We start from the raw sequence: 23,744 nt of genomic DNA on the forward strand, positions 1-23,744 counted from the left end.
TTTGTATTAGTAAACCATGTATTTACAGAGTTATATATATTTTTTTTCATATGTTATATTTTACGACATGTATGAATACTCATACTCAGTTTTTGTTATTGTGCAAATTAAAAATAAGGGCATTGAGTCAAAGTGATTGTGCCAATTACAAGCCATGTCACATTCTCAGTATCTAATAGCAGTATGAGCAGGATCTCGCCATTTCTAGGGAGCTTTTTGAGATTTTATTTTTTTTATCTAACTTGATGTGTCTTCACATGCGGTGTGATCTAAATTAGAGGCAGAGTTAGCATTGACTATGAGAGGGGTAACTGATAGGAAAAATTACAGACCTTTTGAACCTTTTTCTGCTTTTGGTATTTTTGTTTTGATATTAGGGGCTATAATTAATTTTGTTGGCATTATAATCAATTTTTCTTAAGAATACGGCTTTGCATTTGAATGATTTGATTATTAGATTTAGATCTTTTAGTACAAGTGAATGTAGGATGCTTTTAATTTTGGATGAGTTGTATCTTACACACAAGCAATTACCATCATTCATGTCTTGCACTATGTAGGATGACTAGGCCAACTTGCCCCAATGTTTCAATTTTATGCTGATGAATACTTCCATCAATAAGAAATTAATGTGAATAAAATAATGAGAAAGGGATTGTATGTTGATGCTTCAGTTATTGCTAAAAAGATTTGATCAAAGGAGATGATATAAGGGAAGAAAATTTATCATTGACTTGGGCAACATTGTATTGAATAATATGGATGTACTTGTCTATCATGCTGTCCTCAAAATATGAGGAAAGAAGAAGGAAGATTGCTTTCTTCCTCATAGTACATCTTATTAGCTTTGAGTTTATGATGGATGACAAGTGCTCTAAGATACTTGCACTGATATTGGTGGTGACTCTCATCTCCTTGATTACTGTATCTGCTCTGTATCTTGGACCTACCTGGCAATTCTTTTGTGTATTTGGTGTTTGTCTTACAGTTAATTTTGCTATCTTCATATGGCTTATCAGACGCCGGTCCAAGGGAACTGCTCTTATTTTGCCTCAGAAACATGTGATGACCCGGGAACTTTCCGTCCCCTGTAGCTTCCTCAGAAAAGTGGCAGGTGTTCCTACGAAGTTCCGTCAAAAAGAGCTTGAGCTGGCTACAGATAACTTCAACGCACTGATTGGCCGAGGGGCATCTGGGAGTGTTTTTAAGGGAATCCTAGGAGATGGTACTTGTGTTGCTGTGAAGCGGATAGAAAGTCAGGAACGTGGGGAGAAGGAATTTCTTTCAGAAGTTGCAGCGATTGGAAGTGTACAGCACATTAACTTGGTAAGATTGTATGGTTATTGCATTGTTCCTGGGGGACCGCGGTTTCTTGTTTATGAGTTTGTTCAAAATGGATCCTTGGATGGTTGGATATTCCCTAGAAGGGACAAAAGAAATCGACCAGCAGGTTGTCTTCCTTGGCATTTGAGGTATGGTGTTGCCATTGATGTGGCTAAGGCTCTCTCTTACTTGCACCATGATTGCCGGTCAAGAATCTTGCACCTTGATGTAAAGCCCGAGAATATACTGCTCGATGACAATTATCGAGCAGTCGTGTCAGATTTTGGGCTGGCAAAATTGATGGGAAGAGGTGAGAGCAGTATATTTACTAATATCCGGGGGACTAAGGGGTACTTGGCACCCGAGTGGCTTTTAGAAAATGGCATTTCTGCAAAATCCGATGTTTATAGTTATGGAATGGTGCTTCTTGAGATGATTGGAGGGAGGAGAAGCGTGCGTGTTCTTGATGATAGCAAAGATAGGTCCGTTAGGAAGTACGAGTATTTTCCAAAAACCGTAGTGGAAAAATCAAAACAAGGGAAATTTATGTCATTAGTTGATCAAAGACTATTGGAAGGAAGGCATATTGATGAGAGACAGGTAAGGACATTGGTGTATACCGCGTTATGGTGCATTCAAGAGAAGGTCAGGCGTAGGCCTACCATGGCTCAGGTGGTTGATATGCTTGAAGGAAATATGCGAGTGGACGAGCCCCCAGAAACTGAAATGATTATTGTTGATCTGTTATCCATTGACAAAGATAAAGTTGGTCCTGGCATGTGCAGGCTAAAGGCTACTGGAGTAGTACTATCAGATTGCAATACAGCTGCTAGCACATCAACATTTGAGCCTGGTACACTTGTGTCAGGCCGATAATTCATGTGCCTGGTGCAGAACACCTATGCAGCTTAAAAAGGTAATCTTTTGTTCATCTTCATTTTACTGCTGTTTTTCTTTATATATTCCACTATCATTCATTGTATTTTATGCTTTTCTCAACCTAAGATTTTGGTTGAACTGTGAAATACTATGCCCCTGGCTTAAAAATTTCATGTGTAGTTGTTGAGCATTTGTTATTTTCATGAATTCAGCGATTGTGTCATGTCTGCAAAAAAAATATATATTTTTGGTTTAACCGATCAATATGACTTCTATATTGCAACTTGCATTCGAAATGGGGAAAAAAAAAGTTATAGTATTGTACTTTCAATTTTAGGATAAGAAAGGGTATTTCACAAGACAACAAAACTTGTCATTTCTTGATAAATTCCATCCAATTTCCTATACGTCACCCCTGTGCATAAATGATTAAACGTTCACTTGTAAAACGGAATGAAATTTTCTAACTTTCGTAGAGTAATCAATATATCTTAGCATAATGCCTTTTAAGTAATGAGAGGAATCCAAACTCGAGATATCACCTACAAGATGACATGATTGTAAGCATAAGTCATTATTGAATCACGGATCTGATACTTAACAACAAGACATTATTCCAAAAGATGTGCAAAAGTGGGAGAATATGAGAAGTTGGATTCACGGTTGTAGGAATCATTCCAACTCTCCATTATTTGCACTTTGTGTTGACAATACTTGACATCAAGTCTTTGGTCCTTGGTTGACATCATACCATAAATATAATGTCCTTGACTCAGTAATATGACACGCTTGACAGCTAGTTTTTATTCATTATTATTATTTTTAATTTTTTATGCTTTCATTTTAAAAAGTCAACTATCATACACAAATTTCATACCAGAGTAATGATTCAGAATTTTAGCAGGATATGCCATCTAGTGGCTTCCCTGTAAGAATAACATTACAAGTTGTGTTTGTAATGTTCTGTATGCATAACTATCTGGCTTCTTTTGAGCTTGTTGGGACAATGGTCCCACCTTTTGGGAGAGGGTTTGGTTTGAGTGCCCTTACATATGCCCAAAATAGCAATATTTGCCCCGGGGTTGGACTAAATTCGTCGATCCTTTGTAGCGTTTTATCATTGTTTGTCATGATTTAGTAGTACAATTAACATTACATTGTGGTTATTGATAGAATGCTCCCCTGAGTTTTCTTGTGTTACGTGTACGTATTGCATAAATGCATATGTATGGATCTAAGTATGTACGGATCAGATCATCAAAGTTGCTCCCTTTTTTGCATGTTAATCATCTGAAATCATGTATAATAAACTACTGTGATTTGCTTATTACTCTATAGTGGGCATAAGTTCTTACTTTCATTCTACAAAAAATTCCTGTTGATATTTTCAGTTTGAGAAGGTACTGTCAACTGTGTTGTGAAGAATATGCCAAGGTTGAAACCCCAGCTTTAATATTAGTGGGAAGCCAGTTAGATACATCATACATCTATTGCTCTTTTCAGCATTGGCATTGCTTCTATATTCTTTTTTGAATTATTCAGTCCAGATTATCCTAACACCGAGCATTTTGGTTATGTGTTTAGGTAATGTTGCTGAGATGGTAATGTGTTTGTCACGATGGCGTTACTATGCTCGAGCTAGCCCGAAGAAATCCGGGGTGAATCTCAAATTTTCGACCCCGTGGAGCCTTTTTTCTTTATACTTGTTTCTTTGATACATCAATCACAATACTGCTTACTGTGTTTGTTGATACTAGTTCAATGTTTTGTGTTTTGCTCTGTAAAATTAGATTTTTACCTTTTTTTTTTTAGTAGTGGTGTAAGTCGTGTAATATTGGATGAAAAGTTTGAAGTAACCTGATGTAATGATTAATTAGATCTCTAAGAGAATTGCTTTTTGGCAAAATCTGTAATTAGTCATAACTTAATTTTCATATTGATTGAGTTTCTGACCAATTTTGATTTTTGCAATTTTAATGGCCACTTAAAAGCAAGAACTTTTTTGATTGATTATAATGTCCGACTTTATCCACCAAAACAGTGTAGTATGAATGATACATTATTTTTGTTTTTTTTTTTTGGGGGGGGGTTGCAATGATATCATAATATGCTACGTGTAACAACTTATCAATTATAAAAATAATAACTACTGATAAAAAAAATTAATGATACAGAGTAATATTTGATGATTTTGGCGGTCCAAATTTTATTCATACCATGTTTTTCTTCTATTTTCTTACACATAAGTATTACCTATTTTACCTTTGTCAGGGGCAATAATGAAGCTCTATGTGGTAGTGTGTACAAATATATTAGCTTCGAGTGCACTGAGATCTTAAGAGGATTTTCGTAATTTTTCAACATAAAAGTTGTATATTTTGAATTAGGGCCTGTTCTAAATCTTCTAATAGACTAAAATCAGCTGAACTGAACAGAAATGAATATTTTATAAGAGAAGGAAATTAGGAGATGAACTGAACTGAACTGAACTGAACTGAAAATAAACATATGAGAAGATTGAGAATAGGCCCTTAGTCACTAGTATGACAAATCAAATAAGGTGTATAACCTTAAATCAAACTTTCATACATCATTTCAAGCAAGTGAATGACTATTATATCTATTTTCAATTTGAAAATAAAAATCCTAATGAAATTCGAATTACAAGATCCACATACTAAAACGCCTTTAATAATATATCGAATATATTAAAAGCTCAATTCTTATCTGTTAAATTTAAATCACTCTATACACCATTTTTGAAACGCCTCGAACATCCTATTAAAAGCTCGATTCTAATCTGATTTAATCTGATACGCGATAGAATAAAGCCAAAAGAAAAGGCGGAATTCCGTTGAATGAGGAGGATAAAAATGAATGAAGGTTATAAAAGGACAAGCACACACGAACGGATGCCACGCCATATAGTCAGTCTCTCACCTCACAACTAACTTCTGCTCTCCGTTTCTCCGTCATTCCTTTCTTCAGGTTTTTTTTCTCCCTAATTTTCTCGCTTAAACCCTAATTCCTGCATTTTTCTTCTTTCGATTACTTTCTTCATCTTCTTCATTCAATTTGTAATCTTCTCTCTTTTGATTTAATCTCTTCCGCGAAAATAAATCATATGTTTGATCTCATTTTTATGGAATTCACTTTATTTGGATAGGGCATCCATTTGAATTTTCTGAAAATTTATTCGTTTTTCTGGAATAAGTTTCAATTTTTGAGGTGTTTTAATGGCATAATTACGAGTATTTTTATCGTTGACTTCTGGGATTGTTGCATTGATGTTCCAGTATTGCTTGATTATTGTAGATAATTAATTAATTAATTAATTTGTTTTGGTTTAATGCTGCAGAAATTATACATATTGCAAGAATGAGCTTCAGTGGCGCATCTGCTGGTTCAGGTTAGTTGCTTCCACACTTTTAATTATTGCCAAATAATCATACCATTATTTGTTAAGCTTTTCGAGTTTTCATAGTTATATATGGGGTAATTTACTGCTGATAATATGGTTTATTTTGTGGAAGTTGCTTTGGGAATATGCAGTTTTGGTTTTGATTTTGATTTTGATTTTGATGTGGAACTTAAATTAAGACAATTGAACAAATGTGACATAATCCTTTAATCATGATGTGTAGTAGTACATGGCATTGCTCGGAGAAAGAAAGAAACAAACTCTGTCTGTCCCGAAAACACGGCATCATTCTGAATATGGTGATAGATAACTAAGATAAGTAACTTTTATTACTTGAAGATAACCTAGTTTAGACATTTTCCCGTCTTTTTGGAATAGAGGCATACTGAAATTGAATTCATAGAGGCAGAATTTTTCTGTCATTTTGTTCAAGCGTCGAACTAGTATAAGAATCTGACATTAGGTTGGATTTTTTTTCCGCGAATCGTATCTGAAGGATAACACTCAAATAACCTGATATTCGATTAAGATGTTAGATATGTGTTGGACACTGTTACAGTTACAGCCTAGATATTGAGAGTAACAAAGCTAGGTGTCTTTGTTTTAGAGAATGTCAGTCCTATTTTCTCAATCTGTTTTAGTTTCTTTGCTGCTACTACTTTCTCACCAAACGTAGAGCTAAGTTTTGGAGTTATCAAGCTTTGAGCGGCTGAGATGAGAATGGGCGGTTATATAAGTAATTTTATTAGACATAATTAGAATTCCAATTTTCGATTTATGATTAGCCAAGTACTTTGTAGTTGACTATTTGACTTTCTGCTAGTTCCTTTTTTAGGTGGTAGTGCTGCAAGAAAGGCATATGAATTTGGACGGACTTATGTGGTTAGGCCCAAAGGCAAGCACCAGGCAACTGTTGTGTGGCTACATGGCCTTGGTGATAATGGTGGAAGGTAATTCTGCTGCATTTAATTATATTTTGTTGCTCATAGCAGTTTTTTTTTTCCCCTCTCTTTTGTATGTTTTCTAATTTCTTTTATTTTTCTATGTCCTTGTTGATTGATTCCTCTACTGACATTCAATTTTCTATTTTTAACTATTTGGATTCGAAAAGATAATCCAACTGTATATCAGCAATACATGTTCCTTCTCTTTTTTGGGTGGTGGCTTAGTTATTAGTCTGGTGTGTGGGTGTTATGTTATGGATGCTAACTAGTTGTCTAACTTTGTTATGTGTTTCTTCTGGCAGCTGGTCACAAATTTTAGAGACCCTTCCTATGACTAATGTGAGAATTTTGAATTGAATTTGGTTTTATGCTTTCTCTCGCGTTTAAGTATTTTGACTGGACTTTATTTGTGATTATTTTTTTGTAATGCAGATTAAATGGATCTGCCCTACTGCTCCAACCCGGCCCATTAGTTTATTTGGTGGCTTTCCTTCTACTGCTTGTGAGTTTGATCAGATCTTTCTTGATATTTGTCCTATGTGCAATAGCTTTGCAAGCTCATATTTGAGCTCTTAGATACCATTTTCTTTAGAGAGATATGAATACTTGATTTGGTCACCTAACATGTTTAGACATGTACTGTATTTAATATTCTTAGGGGATAGAAAATATATGAATGTGCATATGTTGATATGCAATAGCATGAATGTTTGTTTAATTCAACTATGTATTGTGCTGTAGTGTGTGATCAATGCTTAAATGGCATTGTGTCATGGTGTGAGGAAGGTGGATTTTAACACAATGGAACTCACATAGTGAGCATACTTCACGTACAAAAATTTGTTAAAATAAGAAATTAATACTAGATTATCATGAATTCATGATGAGGAATTGCTGCATTTAACTCCTGAGAAATTGAATTTGTACTGTCTACCTTTTGTCCTTTTGTGATCAAATCATGTTATTATTATTTTTCTAATATATACAAGTGTATTTTATTTTGTTGTTGTTGGCTTGTTGCAATGATGGTATGCACAAAATAAATTTTCTATCATATGAGCTGAAGTGTTTATTTGGTTATGCTCAATATTTGGGCTTTTTATGCTCAGGTATGAAGTGAATTGTGCTGAACAAGGTCTTTACCTTGTCTAGTTTTGCACAATGGTGGCTGTTGTGCATGCACTTGCATTCTGCCCATATGCCATCCTGATTTCATAATAAATTGCTAATTAGCTGTTATGGACCACAGCTGAATTTTTGCAGTTTTGCAATGCTGACATAATCGGTTGCAATGCGAATTAAATCAGGGTTTGATGTACAAGAACTATCTGAAGATGCTCTGGATGATGAAGAGGGACTGGATGCTACTGTAGCGCATGTTGTAAATTTGCTGTCTACTGAGCCCACTGACAGTAGGTTCCTTTCTCTTAAGTTTTATCTTTGTTTACACTTTTTAGCTGCATGTCCCTTTCATTTAGACTTTCAAGCGATGGCTATAAATATTCAGGGTTCATAGGCAATTTGGGAAACTGTAGCTTTAAGAGTCCTGAATTTATATTCTGAGTCTATGTATGATTGGAAACTTTTTCCCTTTGCCACAATTCCTCTCTGTGAGTCTAAGGAACCAATGAACCATCCATATCTCATTGGTCTACCTGGCCAATCGTTGGGAACATTAATGCTGTTATTGCTGAGATTAGTTGGCACACAGTTTGATCATCTTTAGTGTATATAATGCAATATTCTGGATTATAATTGTAAACATATACCTCTTTATTGTTATAGAATCTCAGTTTGGGTGATTGATCTGATACGGTGGTGGTCATATGTTAGAGAAAACAAACGAAATTCTGATACAATCTGTAACCAGATTTAGCTAAAACAACTTCGCTCACAAAAGGAATGATAGTTTGATGTTGATGAATTAACTAATGGTGGAGAAACACCTGCTAGAGCATGGGAGTAGATAACTGATGCAGTTGGCTAGGGGTGGGGAAGGTAGTTAGGAATGAATAAGCTGGAACTCATGGAAGAAATACAAATTCTAGCGACTAAACCTTTGGTAGTGGATTTTTTTTTTTTTTTTTTTTTTTTTTGGTTTCCACTTGAATTTACCTCATCAGATTTCACTCTTTGAGTCTTTGAAATATGTTTCAATATCAACATTTACTTCCATTTTATTACAAACCTTCGTCCACAAAACCTAATAATTATACTTTATCAAGTTCTGTAGCTCTTGTCAGTTGTGAGTTTGTGACTGTCTGCTAGTTTTGGTATTCAATTGAACAGCATTCTTAACTAAAGTTGTAGGCCTTTACCATTATCATCCAAATACATAATGTAGTGTTGGCTACACTGATGTACTTAGGATGGATCTGTGGCTATTCCTTTTGAGAAGAATTCCCTAGTATAAGAAATTCTAGTATGAAAAACTAAGAAAAAGAAAAAGAAAAAGAAAGAGATAAGATTGCAATATATGATACACTCTACAATATTGGCAACCATTATTATGGATGGACTCTCGACCTCCATTCTTTGCTTCATGCTATATCTCCCCCCTCCCCAACAAAAATAAATTGTAATAAAAGTGAAGCCCTGCTTTTATTGCTTATATTTATTGAGATACTGCCTTTCACTTCAATCATTTCATTACATTTTTTTGTTTAAAAATGCCATTACTTTTGCTAGTTGCGTGACAATTTGAATAATTGATTTTGTGATACAATTGGCTTTTTCTAATAAGTAGCATGGCTTTAGAAGTTGTTGAATTGTAGTATTAATATGTGTAGTGTTTGATACTGCAGTTAAACTTGCTGTCGGTGGTTTCAGTATGGGTGCAGCAAGTGCCCTTCATACTGCAGTATGCCACGTATCTAGGAAGTATGCTAATGGAAAAGAGTTTCCAGTCAATCTGAGTGCAGTTGTTGGGCTAAGCGGCTGGCTTCCTTGTGCTAAGTTGGCTTCTTCTACCTACACATTTTCCCTTGTTTCTCTATGTTCTTTGATGATATTCTCACTTACTAACCTTCTTTTGGACGTTTTCTTAGGAGCTTGAACAACAAGCTAGCTGCTAACGAGGCTCCAAATCGGGCTGCATCTTTACCTATAATGCTTTGTCATGGCAAAGGTATGGAACTCGTGCAAAAACATTTGAAGTTTTGGGTAAAATAATATATTATCTGGCATACCCTGCTGGGAAATGGTAAAAGTACTTGGGAGTAAAAGGATTTTAGGTGATATTGTGAATAAAATGATTCCCTCTCCAACTCCACTTTTAAAAATTATAAATCCAAAGTTTTTTGTAATGGCAGTTGATGATGTTGTTAAATACAAGTTTGGAGAGAAGTCTTGGAAGGCATTGTCTTCTAGTGGCTTTGGCGACGTCACATTCAAATCATACGCTGGGTAATAATAATTTTATCCTGCTAATGCCCGCCCCCCATTCTTTTTTTTTTTTTTTTTTTTTTTTTTGGAGAATATTTTGCATGTTTGAAATTCACTTATTGTTGGCTTTGATTGCAGTCTTGGTCACTACACTCACCCTGAAGAGATACAGGATATTTGTAGTTGGCTCAAATCAAAATTGAATCTGGATGGTTGATGCCGGGCTCATTAAAAATGGAAACCTGATAAAAGAGGGGGAAATTCATTTTTATGATTTAGGTTACTCTTTTACAGTGAGATTTTATGTGTTAATTTCAGAGTTACTCGTGTTTCTCTGGTTTGATTGTTTCACATATTAGTTTGTATCCGGACAGACGGTATTGGTGAATTGACCAAAGTCACACTTTGAATTGTCGGCTTATATGATAATTTGGTGATGCATTTTGTGGTCAGAGGAAAAAAAAAATATGAAATTGCTCGATAATTTGTGTATAATGTATTTGTTCTTTGTGCAAGCTCTATCTGTACCCTGCATCTTAAGTTTTCCTAGTAGATTCATAATTGATATAATTTACCAAAATCACATCCTTCCCCCCTTTTTATTTCATGATTCTAGACGAATGCTGCCTCAACACTAGTACCGGCATGGAACGGTATGAGATTGAAATCAATTGCATTATAATGAAGGTTTTATACGCTTGCCCCTTCAAATTAGCTGTGAATCATTTACATGTACAAGCAATTAGAAAGAGAAAAATTGTTGACAAAAGAAACTGGGCAGAACTATTGACGCTTTCACTTTGTAGTAAAACTATTACTCATACGATTCAGTGATTGAAGAGTGATATTTAACAGAAAACCAGATAACCAGATATACTTTCATTTCAAAATTCAAATAAGACGTGCAACTTTGAGACGAAGGAGCACTTAATAGTTGTGATATTACTTGCAACCCTTACTCATCCAATGTAGCTTTAACAATCTAATCTCTAATCATTAATAAACTGTCTCTTTGATTGTGTAACACTTCAAGATCATACACAAAACGGGTTGACATCATTATGCGATCACAGACTGGTGAAAGTTCAGAAAGCCCTCGGGGCAATATAATAACAATTACACCAACTTTAAGCAAAACCTTAACTTTTGGCAAAGGACTAACATGAGCTGAGAATGCAATCACAATGATACAACTCACTAATTCCAGCAAGAAGGTGAGGCCAAAATATACAAAAAAATGGAGGTAATTCGTGGGGAATACAGAAATGGAGAGCTCCTTAAGTAGAGGTCTCTCTGCTAGCCATTCTAGCAAGCACGTCTTCTAAGAAGCTAACGGATTGCACCTCTGTTATTCTGCTTCCCTGATAAAAGCAACATCATTACATCCAGGTTTTGGTGATAGCAGCAGAATTTTATCTTGATCAGTATCTTCACTTTCAGTGTGCTCATGAGGACTGTCTACTGAAGACGATTCCATTCCATCTTCTGAATTCATATTAAACCATAAGCTTAAGTACATGTAAACATACCTCAAAACCAAGATAAGGCCACAATTCTAATTCAGTTCATCCCAATCTATCAGGTTACATTTAAATTTCTTACGGAGAACATTAAAATTTGAACTTTCACATATTACTCTTAGTGATAACTTTATAAGTCATTTAAAAGAAAGACAACATTGGGTGGAGATGTAAAAATTAACATAAGTGATACCATAATTATGGTATTGTAGCTATATTTCTCAAAAAGATTCCAAACAAATGTGGCCTATTATCTTGGGATTAAGGGAGTAGTATAAATCTACGAAGTTATTACTATTACAAGAGGAGAACAAACAATGTTGATTTAGTACATACCTATGCAATCATGATACTCGGGCAACTGTTTAATAGTTGTGGTTTGCAGACTCTCGGGAAGCAGGCAGCTACAAACAGCACCTGAAATCCAGCAAAATTGCATTTTATTAGCCCTTTCCAGACTTGATTGTTCACTAAAGAATAGAAGGTGCAAAGCTCATCCCAAATATGACCGTTTCCCCACCCTTAGTGAGGCTCCTACCTCAGGCAGGTAGTACTACTCTTCATAGCAGCAAAAAGTCAAATACTCCTTCAGCCCCAAAAATCTTCATATTTACCATATTGATCAGTCCAATACTCTTATCCAGTTCAATTTTTTTAATCACATATTGCAAACGGGTCAGCCCACTATTTTTAACTTAATTTCCACCAAAGCAATCCAGGAAAATAAATTTGGGGTGGAAGCAGTAAGAAGAACAGAGAATTATGTGAGAGATTTATCTATCAAATACTCAGATGATAACAGAAAGGATCATCCAAAATATGGCACAATAATACCAATAACATTAGCTGGAACAGCTTTCAAAAGTAGTTTCCTTTTGGTTTCAAACTCCTAAGTCCCACTCCCAAAAAAGTTTAGCATTAAAGTTGAAAATAAAAGGCTCTAGTGTATTATACTTCTTGAGGGCAAGGATACTATTGGGACCATCACCTGGTGGATCAAGGCTCAATGTAGTTCATGTTGTTACAGCAATATATGGGAAAATCAGAAAACACCAAAACCTCAGCATGTAAAGCTATGAAACAGCCAAATATATATTTACTCTGTATCACTTGTCACATTACTCATTCCATATTGCTAGCTGGTAAGTCAAATGAAACTTTCTGCAAAGTTGGCCACTTTTTATAGAAAATTAACTGGAACAACTAAACAGCACATGTCCAAAATTCCCCCACATCAATCAAATACCACTAAAATCTTATTGTGATACAAGAGAAAAACGAGTTTTATTCTTAAACAATATGATGCAGGGTATAGCAGCCAGTTGTTCAAACATAGAATATCGGAACATGATATGCCCTTCAAACAGGGTTTTCTTGGAGAACAAAATGTTTTGTATGACATATGTGTGAAGGAAAGATCAGAAAACATGCAAGAAGGAACTTTCAGCAGCTACATGAGTACTTTCCAACTTGAAATGCTTTGTCCAAAATAGAAGAACAAGACCAGTGAACCAAATACTTTCTCTGTTTTTTTGGTTGGACTATTTCTCTTTTCATGGTCAAAATTTCTTTCTCTGAATTTTGAACTTATTTCTCAATTAGATATCTATTATACTTATTACAAAATAAAATAATATCATGCAGGACTTGTTAGATTTGCCACACCTATATTTCAAGATATCAAGTCAATATGATTGTTTATATGAAACTACACTTACTGAAGGTGAAAAGAATGCAATGGAAACCAAGAAAAGATATGGTGTAATACTATAATTATTTTATTTTTTTTTAAAAAAAGTGCAGGGCATACCAGTTCGGGCTAGACGGTTGATCCATCCAGGGATATTTTTGCCAGTCAATCTAAAGGAGAGGTCGTCTGTGAAATGATTGCAATTTTTGGTGATGAGATGATAAGTATCTCCATGGTACTCAGAAGCAACTCGCTCAACGAAATGCTGAAACTCAGGTTGGGACATACTCGTCCGGCCTAATGAGATAGAACATCTGTATATAAAACCTGGACAGCTCCTTGGTTCCACTTCAAAAACTCCGCTAACTGGAAAATCATGGGCTCCAAATCCATACTCCATGCCATGGACTGTTTGTGTAAGATGCATAAATGAGATTTGATTTTGAGGAAGTTAAAGGAAACTCTCAATCAATGTCTTAGAAGACATACAGATCCGTCTTTGCTGAGGCAAAGTGAGGTGCATGATTCCAAAAACGGAGAAAAAATAATAGCAATCTATAACCCACCCCCCTCCCACTCCCACCAAAAAAAAAAAAAAAAAAAAAAAAAAAACAATTGAAGCTACTACTGACCTAATGCTGATCTTTCCATAATAAAGACATCATTTATACCATAGTATAAATTTATATACTCCTTCCATCTCAAAGTAAATGCATGGGTTGACAAAGCGCATTTACTAAAAAGCTACATAAAACAAGAAAAATGGACAACCTTAACAATCACCATATAAAATGTTAACATACAAAAACATAACACCATAAAAAGGTAGTGGTACAGATGCAATAAAGACTGAATGAGTGAAAGGATAACAAGCAGACTAGCAGAGGTTATGAGATGTCAAGACTCAAGAGTAAAATTATGGAGATTAATGAGTTTTTTTTTTTTCAACAATAGATTTAAAAGGTACATAAATTTAAATAGGCACCCAAAAGATCCATCAATTGTGTCAAAAGAGGCTAGAGTGCCTAAGATGCATCAGTAGTGAAGTGCCTTAGCAAAATTACCTAGCCTATAGCCATGAAGGCAATGAAGCACACTGGTATAAATCAATGAAAACTAGAAAACACAACGTCCAAGACAAAATCTTCTAATAAAAAATCTAGACCAATGAAGCCTTATGTTCCGATACAAGATCAATGTACACCAAACTTTACAGTCAAAACAACAGAATAGAAGTAACTAATCTTGAATTGAGAATGATGGGGTAACAACAATACAGAAAACACACTTACTAATAAGAAATGTCTGGTAACTGATAACAGTCCATAGTAACCATCATAGACACACAACTCTCTTTACTCCTTCAAAACCTTCAGAACTATCATCAAATGGTGCCATCCCACAATATCACCAACATTAGATTATTTCAGAGAACATCATTATAACCCAATACATTTTTTCTATGCTCATATACCAAGAAAGACATACTATCTAATGGGACTACCACAAAATATGTACTTATTAATCTTCTATTCTAGTTCATGGTTCCTCTAATCCTCTTAGGCTCTTAGCTATATGGTTTATATTTCCGAGCTCGGTTTTTTCACTACACAAATGCAGATGGTTATAGAATACTGAGATCCTTTAAGTATTTGACAGCATAACAGGAAGAGTCCAAACAACTTACAATACCAATTTTACAAAACACCAAATTAAGACCCTAATCAAACAATAACCTAACAATCACCATATTGATATAGTGAAACAACCCAGATCAAATGGAAAGAAACCCAGATCAAACATATAAATAATCAATCAATTTAACAAAAATAGAGTAAAATTAATAAAAAATCAAGAAATTGTTAGATAAATAATAGCAAAAGTAACAAGAAATAACCTTCAATGCCGGAATGAAAAATCCCAAAACCGAACCAGTAGGTGTAATGATTAAGAGGGGTTAGGTCATACACATTCAATACCACCTGGGTTTCAATTCCTCCATCATTTTTAGCCGTTGATGATTCTTCATTACCCATTATTTGAATTTCCCCCTTTTTTCCCAAATTAGTATTTTTTTTTTTTATTCCTCAGAAAATAATGAAACCCTCTTTTCAAGAACACAACTTTGTTTTCAGGTGATGAGGATTTTGAGAAATCCCCAGCAACCCAGTAACAAAGCTAAGCTTCTGAGATCAGCCCTGCTGTTGGGTGTGGAGGAGAGAGAAAAAAAAAAAAAAAAGAGAAACAGGCAATTTTGGGGCCTCCAGTCAAATTTTATAGGAATATTTGAACGTGGTTGGAAAACCAATTAAAAACACAGAATGATTCTCTAATATATTCCGCGGTGGATTTTGGTTGAAAATATTGACGAGATACAGATTTTGAATCTCTAATATCTCACTCTTTAAAACTAATCACTACACCCTAATATTTTTTCAGTAAAATGAGTTATTTAAATACAAGAAATTTATAGATGAATAGCCGATTTAGTGAAAGTTTTCCTTTACGGGAATTAATTTTTGTTACACCGTAAGAGTTCACATGCATTTAAAACAGCTCAACTACAATGAGATTCTTGATACTTTGATTTTGTATTAAAAAAAAAAGTGCATTAGAGTTTAGTCATTGTTGGCATTAGTCATCCCTTCAACTTGAATGAGTCGAATTGGATAAAAGTAACCTAATATTATTGGAGTATTATATTTATATTAGCAAGTTGAAATTTGGTCAAATATATCAAATATGACAATGAGCAAAACCGTATGATAATCATTATTGACATGTTTGTATTGATTAAAAGAAAAGAGAAAAAAATAAAATAAAATAAAAAAAATTCTACACTTATTAAGATAATGTTGCATTGAATACATGACACAAAATGAGACCAAGTATCACTTGCCTCATATAGTAATTCTAACAACATAAGCAATATTTTATACTGTATTGTGTATTCTATTCTCTACTTGAGAAAAATATTAATTTCCAAGAAATAGTATATACAATGGTGGCAAAATTTAATCTAATAATTAGATCAGACATATTAATAATTTAACTTAAGCCAAGATTTAAATACAAAACCTCGGAGGTTAAAATAAAGCCTTTTCTAGGCACTTTCTTCAAATAAGAAGGTTTTCTGTAGAAGAATGGTTTTGTCAGTTGATATAATGAAAGTCAACTTCTTTTTTCCAATTAAAAAACACTGTTTTTTCAGAGATTCCTAGACCACAATTTTCCCACCAATTCTCTAGCCAAACCTTTTGGGTGACTAAAAACATTATAAATTATTCTAAGAAATAATAATAATGTACAAAAACATGTTGCAACTGCAAAGCAGTATTGCAGTATAGATATACTGCTTTATGTAATTTTGGGGGGCATACGAGTTCATTAATGTGAGATTAACACATTGATCAAAATCAGAAACTATTGAATTAAATTGACAGTGGTTTTTTTCTTTTCTTTTTCAATGTCAATCTCGCTGTTAAGCCTGTAATATCCATGAAGCACCGTTTAATGCAATGTTGTAGTATGAGATGCCGCTTCTGCAGGTCTGTGATGCTGTGATCATTTCTTTTCAATGGAAAAGAGAGGAAAGCTTGGCGCTGCAAGGTCAAAACTTTCGATTCTCAACAGCTCGAATGATATCTGGTGAAGTCCATTCCATTTATCAATGAAGTTCAAGTAAGACATCAAGTTCTGAAGATAATAGGCGACAAATTTGGTATAACATTCAACACTATCCCTTACAGCAGCACAATCCCAAATATAATTTTTAAGAAAACAATTTATGATCATGTATTTGTAGTTTAAAGGTATCAGCTCTCTCAAAAAAAACAACTCATTGCTTGGTCTCCAGGTAGCGTTCTATCACTGCAGTTAGCTTAGTAACAGTCTCTGTATCACTGAGAGAGTGAGAGCCTGTCTTTTGTCAGGGATGCTAACTACCAATCTACCAGTGTAACTGGAACTGAAAGTTCAGCAGAATACTGCAGAACTAAAAAATTTTTATGTATATTGCAGCTGATACCAACATCGCCTTGTGTATGCCAATCTACTTCAGCACTCTGCCAGAGATTTAGCCTCCAGAAAACGTAAATGTTAATCATAAATTGATGTTTAACCAAAATCTATCTCTGCAAGGCTTTAACAGATACTTAAAGATTGAGAACAAGATTACTTAATCCAACTCAACAATGTCAACTTTGCATTAAACATTAACACAGAGTCACAGACATAACACTTGCTTATTGCAATGATTGGACACAATGCTACCTCATTTTGTCAGCTCTACAATATGAGTTACAAAGTGAGAACTGCCCTAGTTTTTAGTTGGTTATACTGATTCAAACTCAGGTCTCAAAAGTGTTTCATTATGCCCTCAGCATCTACAGAAGTAGAATGGAAAAAAATTTAGAGTAAGCAAAAATAAAAAAACAACAACAAAAACAGATGCGAAGCATAAAGATAGTTGGAAGTTGGAACCAACAAACAACAATGAAAAAAGCAGGTAAGCTACGCTGTTGTAGCTTGTGCAGCTCCAAGAAACAACTCTGAAAGAAGCTAGAGAAGCAGCAACACTTGCTACAGACATACTAGCAACTTCTACAGAAATAGTACACAGGAAGTTACAGCTGTAGCAAATTCACAAGGCAGCAGCTACGCCAAAGAGCATCACCGTATCTACAGCGGTATAGTAAATTGAAAACTCTGTTCCACAGGTATTTCACAAGCTATGTTGTTCAGGGCAGATGCTGCAGAAGGATAAATTCCTTCCAAGTAACAGTTCAAGGAAGTTTCCCTTCCATAGAAAAACTAATTCATCACTCGTATATAATATGTTGTCCTACTTCACTATCAACAATTTCTCAATCTTGCACATTTACAAATTTAGTTCATATATTCCACAACCAAAGGATATCGACATTATGGTCAGCAGAATAATTGGAACTTCATATATTCATTATTGATGGAATGAAGCTTCATATCTTCATCTAGTAAACATTGTAAACTGTATCAATGAAATACCACTAATAGCATAATTAGACAAACGCAAACTAAGACTTTGGTAAACACTTATTACACTAGTTATAATTCGTATAATAATTATTAAACCATTATAAAAATAAAAGGGAAATTCTCAATGGTAATCTTAAGGTTTCTATTTTTCTCAATGGTAAACACTAAAAAAACAAATTATCAATGGTAATCTTTAATTAATAAAACTATTCAGTGGTAACATTAGTTAAACATTTTAAGGAAATTTTAACCAAGGTTAATGCTTTACAAGAAAATTGCCTAAAATACCCTTATTGAAAAAAATACAACACCCATTTCTTCCCCGCCACCCCCTTCCCAGCCCCAGCCCCACCCCTTATCCCGATCGGCGCCAGTCGCGACCACCTAGATCCCCTCCCCGGCGCCGGGCTGAACCCCCCTTGCCGTTGCAACCCCTAAACCACCCAATCCCCCTTCTTCACCACCGCCATTTTCAAAACCGTCCTTCCACCTCCTCAACCCCACCTGCATTCACTGAAAACCCCAGAAATACTAAGTTAAAATCCCCCATATTCGATTCAACCCCATTTTCGAACAAAAATCGATGAAAATCCCCTAAAATACCTTGAATCGAGCAAAAAACGACTTAAAATTCAAATCAAAAGCTGATGGAATTTCGTCAGTGCATGGTTGATGCAAATTGCTTCAAGATTTTCATTGCAGGTTGTCTAACCCTAAGTCGAGATCGACGAGGTTTTTGGGGATTTGTTGGTGGTGTAGTTTGATTTGGGTGAGTTGGAAATCGAGGGTAGAGGGAATCGGGGGAAGGAGATGGTGGCTGGCTGGGAATCGAGTGAGGAAAGGTCAATCGGGAAAGGAGATGGTGGTTGGGCTGGGAATCGAAGGAGGAGCGGGAATCGGGGAAGGAGATGGTGATTGGGCTGGGAATCAAGGGAGGAGAGGGAATCAGGGAAGGAGAGGCTCACTGCGCCGGCGCTAGGAGATGGGAGGGAGGGGGGTCGCCGCCCGTGGCCGCCGCTGGCAGGGGAGGGGGGCTGGCAGTGGATTGTGGTTGGGGTGGCAAGGGTTTTTTTAATTTTTTTTTATTTAATTAATAGGGTTATATTAGTCATTTTGCCTTAAGCTAACTACGGTTAGGCTAATAATTATGAATTAATGTTACCACTGACTGAGTTTTACTAATTGAAGATTACCATTGATAATTTGTTTTTTTAGTGTTTACCATTGAGAAAAATAAAAACCTTAAGATTACCATTGAGAATTTCCCAAAATAAAAATAAAAATAAAAAAGTTATAGTTATACATGCATTCCATTGATAATATAAGCACAGGCAACATCACAAATAATACCAAAAGGCTACCATATAACTTATATTAAAATAGCCTTCAGTAGAGTTTTAATAAGAATGGCCCATATAATGCAAATCTACACTGGTATTTAGCACCTAAATAGTTTACCATGGGCTACAATTTTATACAGTAACTCATCAAGAGAATGTCTTGGATTGAAGTGCATGTATATAGAGACATGTCAAATAAACATACCATACAGCATTACAGAATTCTAATTCAATGAAAACATCAAGAAACGACAACTAACCTGTATGCTGAGCCAAGCAACATCAAGGTAGCAATAACACTAGTTCTTCACATGTAACTCACTAATCCTTTGCTATAGTTAAAATCATAGAGAATTCCAAAGCAAGCAACTCCTTATGCTCTTTGAACTTGAAGAAATACTAGAGGAAGCGATGAAGCTTCTTCACATTGGATCAGAGATATTTGCACATACATAAACTTTCCATATTTTGTCTAAATTATTGTTATATACTTTTATGCATGACCATTATGGAAATTCTGGCCCACTGCCCCACTCCATTGCTCCGAGAAAAATGTTGAAATGACACACCACCTTTGCTAAAGCACTGGCACTTTACAGAATGCTGGCTTAGCAAATTTAATATTGGGGTGGTATAATTTCCTCAAGTTTCCTCCCTTTTTTCCCTCCCATAACCATTGATGGAACAAGTATCCTTCTCTCTCTCATCTCAAATTTCCATCACTGATGTCTTGTGGTTGTGGACATTCCTGAACAAAAATGCTTGGTAGGCCATCCACATCATCAATTTTCTTACTCCGTACAGCACAAGCACGCAAAAAGTTAGGAATTATAATGTATAAAAGTCTAGTGTTTCCACTATAGATATTATACTTGGGTAACATGTAATACTATTCTTTTGAGCAACTCCAATATTTCTTAGAAAGGTTCTAAAAGTATCTAGAAATAGGTACAAAAGAAGTATAATGAATGTATTTCATTAGATTATCATATTTAAATGTGCTCTTAAATTGTAGCTTGGAGTCAAATACCTGTTTGGCCTCCCTGCCACTGTTATCATACATATTTATCAAAGGTCTTGCAAGGTAATCATCAGACTCATCAAACTGATTCTTCAGAAGGTATCCATACATTTCTCTCCCTAATCTAAGAGCTCCTGTTTCTCCACAGGCAGGAATGAGTATCATATAAGTAATAGGGCTTGGTTCTACCCCTTCTTTAAGCATTCTAACAAAGAGACTGAATGCCTCGTGCTCCAACCTACTGTTGATGTAACCTGCAATCAATGTGTTCCATGTAACCGTATTCCTGTTATTTGTTCTCCAAAAAACATCTGTTGCTGAGTTTATATCATTGCATTTTGCATACATATCAACAAGTGCGCTTGATACAAAAATATTTAAGTCAAGCCCTTTTCTGACAATATAAGCATGAAGTTCTTTCCCATGGCGCCAAGAACCTAAATTAGCACAAGCTGCAAGGGCACCAGTAACAGTTACAGTATTTGGTTCAATCGAATTTTCCATTATCTGTGGAAGAAAGCTGCCACTATGAGGTGATTGCATGGCCTGGAAAAATCTCAGAGCTTCATGACTCATGCCAGCTTGCTGATAGCCAGATACTAAAATGTTGAATGTAACAACATTTGGTAGCAAACCCATTTCAGTCATTTCATACAGCAGTTTGAAAATGTTCTCAATTCTTCCATGCCCGAAACAGGCAGCAAGCATAGTGTTATAAGTAATAACATCAGGTTTTGGACCAGAGTCTTTCATTGATACAAAAAGGCTTTGAGCTGGCTCCACATTTCCATCACTCATGTAAGCTGCAACCATCTCATTGCATATGAAAGTACTTTTGTGCATTATCCTGACGAAAATATTTTCTGCATCATCAATCCTTCCATTTTTCCAATACATACCAATTAATGACCCATCAATATGAGAATTGCCATGAAGACCAAGTTTAATAATGTATCCATGAATTGCTTTTCCCAAATTTAGATCCTTCAAGCTAGCACAAGCTGGTAGAATGCTGGAGACTGTCACAACATTAGGGATCAAGGAAGTCCGAAACATTTTAACAAATGCATCTAAAGCATCTCCATAAAATCCATTCTGAATGCAACCTGAAATAATTCCATTCCAAGTGTTCTCTTCTGGCCTAACCCCTTTTCTTTGCATCTCTTCTAGACTTCTATGAGCCATTTCAATCTCCCCATTCATGGCAAGGCCTGAGACAAGGGCATTCCAAGAAATCAAATCGGCTTCCACACCTTCCAACTCCATCTTGCAAAATATATCCATTGCCTTGTCAAGAAGACCGTGAACCATATAAGCAACAATGAGGGCAGTCCAAGAAACCACATCCCGTGAGTTCATTGTGTCAAAAACAGTCTTCGACAATCGTAATCCCCCACAATTTGTATACATATCAATAAGAGCATTCCCAACAACAACATCCTCATCAAGCCCTCTCCTAATGGCATATCCATGAACCATTTTACCAATGTTTTCCACTCCCATCACAGAAGAAGCTTTTAAGATAGTTGGTATAAGATATCTGTCAGGTAACATGCCATCATTTATCATCATCCCAAGAGCCAAGAAAAGATCAACCCATTTCTCGGATCGACAGAATGACCTTATCAAAGCAGCATGCGCGGATACAGTTCTTCTTGGAATTTCATCAAACAGCCTGATAGCATCATTTAACAACTCTAAACTCTTTGAGTACGCCACCACTAGCATATTCCCTATGAAAGCATCAGCCTTTAAAGCGCCCACTTTGACAAGACGACCATGGACTTGTTTACAAGTGGAAGAAATGTTGTTAGTTCCACCACTATTTATGTTTATTTGGTTAAGGAGAGCAAAACATTCAACTACCTCATCTTCCACAGCTTGATGATTAGAGTTAACAAAATCATTAGCATGTTGGATTCTTGACAATATGCAGTTTTTACGGTGTGGTAAGTCCTTAAGACCCACATTATGAGTTGCTATAGCCTCAGCTTTAAAATTAGGCACTAAATTGAGTTTACATGGAAATAAATTCAGGAAAGCAGTGTTATGAAATGGAATGGAAGTAAGTAATCCAGTAGCGGACATTGTAGAGAAAAACTTTGGAAAATTAGTCGATAGAGAAAGAGTGTGGTGGCAAGAAACTTCCATGCTTGAAGTTGTATGCCACAGAAAGCAAGATGGATTCAAGCAGGCTCACCGAGAGGGCGAGAGGTTATATGTATTCAACCAAGTAAGCATCATTGCATCTCCAGGACTCGCGGCCAATATCGGATCTAGAAAATTCATATTGGAGGTCAGAAAGTTCATATGTACATGCTACCCTAAAATTCAATATAATATCATATCATTGAAGACAACAGCCATAATCAAAGCATAATTACACGCCATTAAACATAATTATAATTTTTGTCATTTAAACAACCCAAGAATCTGATGCTAACAAGCTCCCCATAACTTCCATTACTACTAACAAGATCGACTTTCTTTGCATACTTCGATATATCCCGTGCATTAATACGAGTACACTCTAGCTTATCAGACACAGAAAAACATTATCAAAATCTCGCTTTTGTCTTCTAACGCAATATCCAACATCCAACAAAAATTACAATTTCAGTAAGAAGCAATGTATAATACCATCATCCAAAATTAGTAGAAACACATAATTTTGAAAAATCACCAAGCAATAACGCTCAAAACATTCAATTTATATAACAATTATCCTATATATCAAGAAATATTCAAACTTGGAAGACAATTTAGTAGCTTCAAAAATAAGTCACAAAATCAATCAATTCTTATAAACCCATTTAACTACCCAAATATTTCAACAAATTACAAACAAAATTCTGAAAAAATATATTTGAAGTTGCCAACATGATAATTAATTACCAAAAAAAAAAAACGAAAGAGTGAAGCAACGAAAGAATTTACCTGAATAGAGGATTTTGGTAAAGGTGCGGTGGAGTTGCAGGTGGGCCGGTGTTGGGCCTGGTGGAGCAGAAGTCCGACCCAGTCGGAAAGTGGTTTTCTGACCCGGAAGAAAACGGGTGTGGTGGTTGCTCAGTGAAGAGAAAGCAGAGAAAGTTGAGTGAGGGTATGAAAGGATGAGGTAGTTTGGGAATTTTATTTACTAGCCAAAATATAGGCTCCAAATCCATTATACAGTGAATATCTTTGCTTTTTTTTTTTCAACATAAAAA

The 23,744-nt window shown here is 35.4% G+C and overlaps 3 protein-coding genes and 1 pseudogene across 9 annotated transcripts; 2 read left to right on the top strand and 2 right to left on the bottom strand.

The window, feature by feature from the left end:
* Window positions 1-726: 726 nt before the first annotated feature.
* LOC145634321 (putative receptor-like protein kinase At5g20050 pseudogene) lies at window positions 727-4,158 on the top strand (annotated as a pseudogene). Of its 2 annotated transcripts, none has more exons than XR_014113399.1 (2): window positions 727-2,239; window positions 3,787-4,158. The product of XR_014113399.1 is annotated as a putative receptor-like protein kinase At5g20050 pseudogene, transcript variant X1 (transcript). The 2 variants fall into 2 exon arrangements; XR_014113400.1 differs by lacking the exon at window positions 3,787-4,158 and adding an exon at window positions 3,594-3,744.
* Window positions 4,159-5,087: 929 nt separating this feature from the next.
* On the top strand, window positions 5,088-10,435 carry LOC145634322 (uncharacterized). Of its 2 annotated transcripts, none has more exons than XM_081685743.1 (10): window positions 5,088-5,190; window positions 5,561-5,611; window positions 6,459-6,573; window positions 6,870-6,906; window positions 7,000-7,069; window positions 7,875-7,979; window positions 9,372-9,522; window positions 9,615-9,694; window positions 9,879-9,972; window positions 10,090-10,435. In XM_081685743.1, the coding sequence occupies exons 2-10, from the start codon at window positions 5,581-5,583 to the stop codon at window positions 10,166-10,168; spliced, it is 762 nt and encodes a 253-aa protein (XP_081541869.1). In that variant the 5' UTR covers window positions 5,088-5,190; window positions 5,561-5,580; the 3' UTR covers window positions 10,169-10,435. The 2 variants fall into 2 exon arrangements, with proteins under 2 accessions (XP_081541869.1, XP_081541867.1); XM_081685741.1 differs by having other exon boundaries at window positions 5,091-5,190; window positions 6,447-6,573.
* A 553-nt stretch (window positions 10,436-10,988) lies between these two features.
* Window positions 10,989-15,409, bottom strand: LOC145634323 (deSI-like protein At4g17486). 3 transcript variants are annotated; one of them, XM_081685746.1, is made up of 5 exons: window positions 15,059-15,193; window positions 13,794-13,905; window positions 13,282-13,569; window positions 11,808-11,888; window positions 10,989-11,436 (listed from the first exon to the last, which is right to left on the bottom strand). In XM_081685746.1, exons 2-5 carry the CDS (start codon window positions 13,810-13,812, stop codon window positions 11,300-11,302), a joined length of 525 nt encoding a protein of 174 aa, XP_081541872.1. In that variant the 5' UTR covers window positions 13,813-13,905; window positions 15,059-15,193; the 3' UTR covers window positions 10,989-11,299. The 3 variants fall into 3 exon arrangements, with proteins under 3 accessions (XP_081541872.1, XP_081541871.1, XP_081541870.1); XM_081685745.1 differs by lacking the exon at window positions 13,794-13,905 and having other exon boundaries at window positions 10,989-11,433; window positions 15,059-15,409; XM_081685744.1 differs by lacking the exon at window positions 13,794-13,905 and having other exon boundaries at window positions 15,059-15,405.
* Window positions 15,410-19,372: 3,963 nt separating this feature from the next.
* On the bottom strand, window positions 19,373-23,653 carry LOC145635629 (pentatricopeptide repeat-containing protein At1g19720-like). Of its 2 annotated transcripts, XM_081686946.1 has the most exons (3): window positions 23,476-23,653; window positions 20,548-22,814; window positions 19,373-20,307 (listed from the first exon to the last, which is right to left on the bottom strand). In XM_081686946.1, the coding sequence occupies exons 2-3, from the start codon at window positions 22,687-22,689 to the stop codon at window positions 20,221-20,223; spliced, it is 2,229 nt and encodes a 742-aa protein (XP_081543072.1). In that variant the 5' UTR covers window positions 22,690-22,814; window positions 23,476-23,653; the 3' UTR covers window positions 19,373-20,220. The 2 variants fall into 2 exon arrangements, with proteins under 2 accessions (XP_081543072.1, XP_081543071.1); XM_081686945.1 differs by having other exon boundaries at window positions 19,375-22,814.
* Between the last annotated feature and the right edge of the window lie 91 nt (window positions 23,654-23,744).

The sequence above is a fragment of the Chenopodium album genome, chromosome 6 (genome assembly GCF_948465745.1).
Source record: "Chenopodium album chromosome 6, dcCheAlbu1.1, whole genome shotgun sequence".
NCBI classification, from domain to species: Eukaryota; Viridiplantae; Streptophyta; class Magnoliopsida; order Caryophyllales; family Amaranthaceae; genus Chenopodium; species Chenopodium album.

Bases quoted from the DNA above. Each gene is read 5' to 3' on its own strand.
- LOC145634322 (XM_081685741.1), top strand. From the start codon at position 5,581: ATGAGCTTCAGTGGCGCATCTGCTGGTTCAG. The intron at 6,574-6,869 runs GTAATTCTGCTG...TTCTTCTGGCAG, and splicing joins CTTGGTGATAATGGTGGAAG to CTGGTCACAAATTTTAGAGA. The intron at 6,907-6,999 runs GTGAGAATTTTG...TTTGTAATGCAG, and splicing joins AGACCCTTCCTATGACTAAT to ATTAAATGGATCTGCCCTAC.
- LOC145634323 (XM_081685744.1), bottom strand. From the start codon at position 15,197: ATGGGTAATGAAGAATCATCAACGGCTAAAAATGATGGAGGAATTGAA. The intron at 11,889-13,281 runs GTATGCCCTGCA...GCTGGATTTCAG, and splicing joins CAACCGTCTAGCCCGAACTG to GTGCTGTTTGTAGCTGCCTG. The intron at 11,437-11,807 runs GTATGTACTAAA...ATATGAATTCAG, and splicing joins CGAGTATCATGATTGCATAG to AAGATGGAATGGAATCGTCT.
- LOC145635629 (XM_081686945.1), bottom strand. From the start codon at position 22,689: ATGGAAGTTTCTTGCCACCACACTCTTTCTCTATCGACTAATTTTCCA.